Here is an 8,127-nt window from a genome sequence, read left to right as displayed (position 1 = left end):
TATCCAACCACGCATGTTTTTGGTTTGAATCCCAAACAATACATCATACATTGTTATATTTAATGTGCATTTTATATACATCTATACATGTGCATGTCATTTGTTAGGATCAATGGTTTGGTGTATTTATACTGCGTATTTATGTACTATTGTGTGATTGCTATTAAATTGTCTTGAAGATATTTTTTAAAGTAGATGTTATGGGTCTTATATGCTAATTCATTGGTGATCACATTCATTGGTGAGTACATTTTCATGGCAATGATGTACTTAAAAATCTTTGTGTTTTTAAACAGCTTTGCCTGATCATTTTCCACAGCTTTTCACAAATTTTAGTTTTTATACTAAACACATAGACAGTAATAGCAGGGCTCAACAATAAGGCCTGGGGCCAGCGTGAGAGATGTTCGGGACAGTAGAGAGAATCGTTATCGGCCCAATCAGGCCAGTTCTGCACTGTCACAAAATTTTTATTTCCCTACGACTATTTGTCAAACCAACAACACAACAACATCAAATTATGGGGTTAAAAGAAAACGTCTGTTTCTAACGTTGTGGAATCAGACATTTACATAGGTACAACACGACAAACTTTTTATTTATTTTTTTGCATTGTTTGCCATCATTTTTAAGTCAACCACCTTTGCACTTTTTACATGCTGCTATATTTTCCTGCTAAATATTTTAACATTTTGTAAATATTTAGATTCACAGATGTTATTTTGACACATTATTTAAAATATGTGGCTAAGAAATAGTTATTAACTTTTGTTTGTTTGTTTGTTTGTTTTTTAGTGGGGCCAGTGAAAATTTTGCCAGGGCAAGTAAAAATCTGAACCACTGATCCAATCGGGCCTGTAGAAAATATCCTTGCCGTTGAACCCTGAATAGATTTTTTTTTTTTTACACACTTTAAAACCCATTTTCAATTGTTTGTACTTTAATGCCCCCAAAAATGCAATTTTCATGTAAATTAATGGCCCAAATACATACAAACATTAGTTGTTTTTTTTTTTGTGAAAACTTAAGTAAACACCCCCTAAATAGATTATTTTTCTTTTTTCTATATATCAAAATTTCCACATTTGGAATTACTTCTCTAAATAGTTATTCACAAATAATACCCAATAATATTCTTCTTTTGTATACCTTGGTCTGCATTATCTACTCCTGAATATAATATTTTACTCAGAAATATTGCATTATGAATGCTTTTTGTGTTTCTTTAATAATAGGTTTTACAACTTTAATACATTATTTAATGAACATTTTTGTAATTCTGATAATTAATGTTGCTTAGAGCTGATATTTTACATATACAAACATGCATACATATACACACAAAAGTCACAGATGGAATGCAATGCAATATTTATATATGGGTTAAAGATGTGTCATTTTTATGTCTGCATCAAGTGAACAATTGACAAAATAAGTTTTATCAATAATAAATCTATATGTATCACCTTTAATATCTTTTAATGTTATACTTATTTAAATCATACTATGATTTATTATGCTTTTAGAAACATGTGGGCATATGAAAAAAAAAAAATATTTAAAATTTAGAGCTTTAAAATGACGATTAATACATACTTCAGTGATCCTTAAATCAAATATTTTAAAGTGTCATCAAATTGTTCTTAATAAACACTTTAGTATAAACTTAAAGTCATGATAAAAATCTATGGTAGGCATTTAATTTTTTTGCTCTAAAAAAAAGAAATCTGAGCATATTCTATGAAAAACTCATCTTTGACTCATATACGAATGCTCTTTTACGCACAGCTTCACTTCTTTATCAGTTCGGCGTCCACATCCTCTTCAGGTTTAAGCGCGTGCCATTGGGCGATGGGTCTTCTTGGATTGGCCAGCATGTCTGACCAGTGGCGCTGCTCTGTTCCTGAGCTGTACATATATAATATATTATATTAATATACAATTAATATAAGTGATTTTTGAAGGATCATGTGACTCTGAAGACTGGAGTAATGAAGCTGAAAATTCACCATTAAAATCACTGGGATAAATGATTCAATTAAATGATAAACTAATTTTGAACAGTTATTTTATAGTGCAAGAACATTTCACTATTTTACAATTTGTACAGAATTTTTGATTAAATAAATGCAGCCTCGGGGAGGAGAAGCTTATTTTAAAACCCTTAAAAATCATACTGACCCAACCTTTTGAACCGTGGTGTATATAACACTTTGTAAAAGAGCAGCATAATGAGATCCTTTAAAATAAAATTAGATCTGTACCTGAATCTGCTCAGATGGCACTTCAAAGCTGAATGATTCGTTGTAATATGGGTTCAGTGTGTTCTTCTTAATCGTGGTTTTCTTTTTCTTCAGTCTTTTGCCGTTCTGCATCAAGTGGATTTTCACATACGGGTCTGTAGAGCAGAAATATAGCATCAGAAAAAATGAGAGAGATGTTTCATCACTGTGATGTGAAATGTGTCTGTACTTGACTTCTCCACTCACCCGAGAGTCCACCCACATCCATCTTTTTGAGGTTTTTGGCCTCCAGAACGACCACGGTCAGCTTTCCAGCCGTAGGTACGTAGCGCAGAGACAAGCAAATATCACCTAACCGCTCTTGCTGTTGAGTCAACAACAAAATGTCAGTTATTATTGCAGTCTTCATTCTGAAATCAACACTGAATAATTTAACAGACGACAGATTAAACAAGACATATGCGCAGTATATGAATACACACTCACCAGCCACTTTATTAGGAACACGTTACTATGACCGTGTTGGACCCCCTTTTGCTTTCAGAACTGCCTTAATCCTTCATGGCATAGATTTAACAAGCTACTGGAAATATTCCTCAGAGATTTTGCTCCATATTGAGATGATGGCATCACGCAGTTACTGCAGATTTGTCGGCTGCACATCCATGATGCAAACTTCTCGTTCCACCACATCCCAAAGGTGCTCTATTGGATTGAGATCTGGTGACTGTGGTGGCCATTTAAGTACAGTAGACTCATTGTCATGTTCAAGAAAGCAGTCTGAGATGATTCACGATGGGTACACTGTGATCATAAGGGGATGGACATGGTCAGCAACAATACTCAGGTAGGCTGTGGTGATGATACGATGCTCAATTGGTACTAATGGGCCCAAGGTGAGCCAAGAAAATATTCCTCACACCATTACACCACCACCAGCACCCTGGTCCGTTGATACAAGGCAGGATGGATCCATGCTTTCTTGTTGTTGATGCCAAATTCTGACCCTACCATCTGAATGTCACAGCAGAAATGGAGACTCATCAGACCAGGCAACGTTTTTTCAATCTTCTTTTGTCCAGTTTTGGTGACTCTGTGTGAATTGTAGCCCCAATTTCATGTTCTTAGCTAACAGAGGTGGCACTGGTATAGTCTTCTGCTGCTGTAGCCCATTCACCTCAAGGTTGGACGTGTTTTGTGTGTTCAGAGATGCTCTTCAGCAGACCTCAGTTGTAATGAGTGATTATTTGAGTTATTGTTGTCTTTCTATCAGCTGAAACCAGTCTGGTCATTCTCCTCTGACCTCTGGCATCAACAAGGCATTTGTGCCCACAGAACTGGCGCTCACTGGATATTTTCAAATTTTCAGACCATTCTCTGTAAACCCTAGAGATGGTTGTGCATAAAAAAATCCAGTAGATCAGCAGTTTCTGAAATACTCAGAACAGCCCGTCTGGCACCAACAACCATGTCACGGTTAAAGTCACTTGAATCACCTTTCTTCCCCATTCTGAAGGTTGGTTTAAACTGCAGCAGAACGTCTTGACCATGTCTACATGCCATGAGTTGCTGCCATGTGATTGGCCAATTAGAAATTTGCGTTAGACAGGTGTACCTAATAAAGTGGCCGGTGAGTGTACATAACATATATTTACAAATGAAGGCAAAACTATTACCTCTCCAATGAAATTTTATACATTTCCAAATTGATTTAGATTTTTTCCCCTCTTGAGAAAGTCTCATTTCTTTTAGTTTGGCTTCAATAAAAGCAGTTCTTAATTTTTCACATATAACATTTTAAGGTTAACATTATTAGCACCCTTAATAAGTATTATATTTTAAACTTATTAACTACTAATTAATTATTGTGTTCTGTAATCATCGCAAAAAAATTAAAAAGGTTTTGCTTTTGCTGTGATTTATTTTCAGCTATTACAAAAAATGAGTTGCTAGATTTATTAGGAACCAGTAAAATGTTTTTGTTTGTTTTATTCTATAAAGGTTTGAGATAAAAATATATATATATATATATATATATATATATATATATATATATATATATATATATATATATATATATATATTTCAATTAAAAATACTAATACATTTTTTTACAAATGCTTTCATTTGTTGTGATTCAGTCAGATATAAGCATGAACATGGAAAAAAACATTTTTATTTTATGCTTTAAAAACGTGGTAGAAATGCCATCAGTAGTTTATAGTAATAAAAACAAACAAAATAGTCTTTTACGTAAATGCAAATCAAAACTGTGATGTTTTGCACTGATTAAATCCCATTGTTTTGTGCTATTCCAGAACTCAATTCAGTTGTGAAACCTCAGGGGGGTAAAACACTCATACCTCCTCTTTCTCAGCTTTCTGCAGGTCTCTCCACTCCTCAGTAAGATGGCTGAAGTCCACCTTATTCATCTGCAGCCTCACATCCCCGATCGCATCGTGCTTGGAGAAACGGTCGAAATCGTACACCGTCATGACCAGCGTCTTCCCTCCGAGCTCTGCATACGGTACCTGTAAAATCAACATCAGAATCTCACGCAAACTGTCTCCACACTATGTACTTACATACACTCAATCTTCTAGTAGCCTATATAAACTTTATCAGTAGCGGATTTAGTTATTCCGCAACCTAATACTGGGAAACACCCATACACTCTTGCATTCACACACACACTCATACACTACGGACAATTTTGTTTACACAATTCACCTATAGCGCATGTTTTTGGGCTTGTGGGGGAAACCGGAACACCCGGAGGAAACTCACACCAACACGGGGAGAACATGCAAACTCCACACAGAAATTCCAACTGACCCAGAAGGGACTCGAACCAGCAACCTTCTTGATGTAAGGCGAAAGTGCTAACCACTGCGCCACTGTGCCTTTTTAATATTTATTCTTTCCATAAATAAAATATAATCCAAGTGTGTTTTTAGACGTACCTTAAAGGTGAAGTGTTCATTAAAAGTCGGCTCGAGTGTTTTGCGATGAACTTTAGTCTCAAACTTTTTTTTCTTGTCGGGGAGGAGGTAAACTTTAACGTATGGATCTGAAGTGCCACTCATGTCCATAGCAGCAAGCCCTTCAGCCCGAATCACACCTACAATTAACTGAACCAGACAGAAGGTCATTATTATTCCAATAATACACTGTTTTAGTGCTAAAATAAAGATATACTGTGTGACGTTCTAATGCCTAAGCAAGTTTCTCTCATTAATATGGATATTATCGATGACTGAATTAATGCTGGGGATTCATTTGTATTCCTACCGTGCTGTCAGTGAAGTTGTAGTCAAGGGTATAAAGAAGTTTTCCCAGTTTCTGAGCCTCTTTTGACTCTGAGTCTTCTTCTTTGGCATCAGAATCAGTGGTGTGATGAACAGCCTGTAAATACAGTCATTACAGTGACAGCCATTAGCAGGAGTCAGAATCAAAATGAGCTTTATTTGCCAGGGAATAACACACAAGGATTTTTTTTGTTTGTTTTTTCAGGAGCTCAGGGTACAAAACTTGCACAAGAACACAGAATGACATTTAAATAAGTGGAAAATAAAGTAAATAACAATTCTGAAGTTATATACTGTTGAAGTCAGAATTATTAACCCCCCTGAATTATTAGACCGCATGTTTATTTTTTCCCCAATTTATGTTTAATGGAGAGATTTTTTTCAACACATTTCTAAACATAATAGTTTTAATAACTCATTTCTAATAACTGGTTTATTTTATCTTTGCCATGATGACAGTAAATAATATTTAACTAGATATTTTTCAAGACACCTACTGTATATACAGCTTAAAGTGACATTTACAGGATTATCTAGGTTAATAAGTTTAACTAGGCAGGTTAGGGTAATTAGGTAAGTTATTGTATAAGGATGGTTTGTTCTGTAGACTATCGAGAAAAAATATAGCTTAAAGGGGCTAATAATTTTGTCCCTAAAATGATGTTAAAAAAATGAAAAACTACTTGTATTGTAGCCGAAATAAAACAAATAACACTTTCTCCAGAAGCCAAAATATTATCAGACAGACTGTGAAGATTTCCTTGCTCTGTTAAACATTAAACATTATTTGGGAAATATTTTTAAAAAAGAAGGAAAAATTTGAAGGGGGCTAATAATTCTGACTTCAACTGTGTATACATACATACATACATACATACATACATACATAAATATATATATATATATATATATATATACAGTATATATATATATATATATATATATATATATATATATATATATATATATATATATATATATATATATATATATATATATATATATATATATATATATATATATATCTAGAGACATGTGGCTCTTTAACCAAAAATATGTGGCTCTCAAGCTGTCTCCCTTCAATAATATTTTTTAAGTTTAAAAAAATTATTACAGTCACTATCAGTTTCCTATTGAAAATACAATTACAGTTACCTTTTAATGTTGTTTTACAGCTAAATGAATGAACAACAAAAGAACTCTTTAACCAATGCTCGTATGCAGCACTGTGGATTAACTTGAATGGCGACACCAAACAGGGCATGCAACTTCCATTTCGATGGTAACCTCACGCATGTAAATTCAAGCAACATTAATGAGTCATGATGACGAAAAGAATAAAAATCTATACATGCACATATACATGCACATTCATACATGCGCATAAATAAAGTTTCTGTTCATATATACAGTATATATATATATATATATATATATATATATATATATATATATATATATATATATACATACATATATATACATGAAGGGTTTAGATGCAAATGCTAATGCTGTTTGATATTTTTTTTTTCTAAATTTAGCATTTTTCTCTGACTCTAGTGCAGGGTTCACCAATCTCGGTCCTGGAGGGCCAATCTCTGCGTTCAGTTGCCTCAACGCACCTGCCTGGATGTTTCAAGTATACCAAGTAAGACCTTGATTAGCTTGTTCAGGTGTGTTTGATTAGGGTTGGAACAAAAATCTGCAGGACACCGGCCCTCCAGGAATAAGTTTGGTGACCCCTGCTCTAGTGTGTCGGCTCAGAATGTTTACCTTTATAGTGACAAATAAGTTATTTTCATGGAAAAATACTTAACCTAAACATAAGCATGTAGGAGGCTGAGAAAAATAATAATTCCAATAATGCCAATAATTCTGACTTCAAATGTATATATAACAAAATTATAAAAATGGCAAACTGTCTTCTTCCATTAATGCCAACTTTTTCCTATTAGAGCTTATTATTAGTAGTAGTAGTAGTATTACTACTATCGGCATTATTATTAGTATAATCTCTATTAGTAGTGGTAGTAAAACATCAGCAGCAGCAACAACAACAAACATAATAACAACAAAAACAACAATAGCAATAATAATAATAATATCAATATAATCTAATAATACTAAATAAATAATAAAATAACACCAATGCATGCTTACATTTTTTTCACACTTTGCAATTTTATGAATAAAATAGACATGATTATTTAAAATAATTATTTAACTCCCAAAATCACCCTCTCTCCCTTTTTTCTCTCTCTCCATTAATATCATTATTAAAATGATGTAATTAATCAATCAACAGAGTCTAGATGGTGATACTTAAGTAAATAGTTTCACAACTTCACAAATGTGAAACAGATTCATCTAATATTAATGAGTACCTGTTTTGTTCCCTCCTCTTTCACGTTAGACATGTTGATGTCGTTCTTTTCATTTTTCTCTTTCCCTCCTTTTTCCTTTTTCTTCTTAAAGATCATCTTCCTGAAGATGCACAGACAGCAGCTGAGGACGATGAAGACTGTGATGAAGCCGAGCGCTGCTGTAGCCCAGGACGGTACTAGAGAAACATAGAA

At 33.7% G+C, this 8,127-nt stretch overlaps 3 protein-coding genes across 6 annotated transcripts in view; 2 read left to right on the top strand and 1 right to left on the bottom strand.

Moving 5' to 3' along the window:
- The window catches only part of si:dkey-30c15.13, a 5,291-nt gene extending 4,998 nt beyond the window's left edge, over positions 1-293 (top strand). The window contains 1 exon segment of the mRNA NM_001044872.2: positions 1-293. This exon segment is cut by the window's left edge and continues 287 nt beyond it. The gene's annotated coding sequence lies outside the window, so the exon portion shown is untranslated.
- LOC101882393 (uncharacterized) overlaps positions 1-8,127 on the top strand; it is a 771,022-nt gene that overhangs the window by 240,506 nt on the left and 522,389 nt on the right. The window lies entirely within an intron of this gene.
- Positions 1-8,127, bottom strand: part of syt1b (synaptotagmin Ib) — a 13,875-nt gene that overhangs the window by 349 nt on the left and 5,399 nt on the right. For 2 of the 4 annotated variants that reach the window (XM_073928754.1, XM_073928755.1), the window contains exons 4-10: positions 7,936-8,111; positions 5,535-5,648; positions 5,207-5,374; positions 4,607-4,774; positions 2,490-2,607; positions 2,265-2,398; positions 1-1,976 (exon numbers count right to left, since the gene is read on the bottom strand). The exon at positions 1-1,976 is cut by the window's left edge. In XM_073928754.1, the coding sequence (XP_073784855.1) occupies positions 1,932-1,976; positions 2,265-2,398; positions 2,490-2,607; positions 4,607-4,774; positions 5,207-5,374; positions 5,535-5,648; positions 7,936-8,111 (923 nt within the window). In that variant the 3' untranslated portion in view covers positions 1-1,931. The remainder of the gene's footprint in view (positions 1,977-2,264; positions 2,399-2,489; positions 2,608-4,606; positions 4,775-5,206; positions 5,375-5,534; positions 5,649-7,935; positions 8,112-8,127) is intronic. The other 2 variants (XM_021467559.3, NM_001089461.1) reach the window with 2 other exon arrangements.

Source organism: Danio rerio, chromosome 18, assembly GCF_049306965.1.
Source record: "Danio rerio strain Tuebingen ecotype United States chromosome 18, GRCz12tu, whole genome shotgun sequence".
Lineage (NCBI taxonomy): Eukaryota > Metazoa > Chordata > Actinopteri > Cypriniformes > Danionidae > Danio > Danio rerio.
This window is presented reverse-complemented; position numbering and strand designations above follow the sequence as displayed.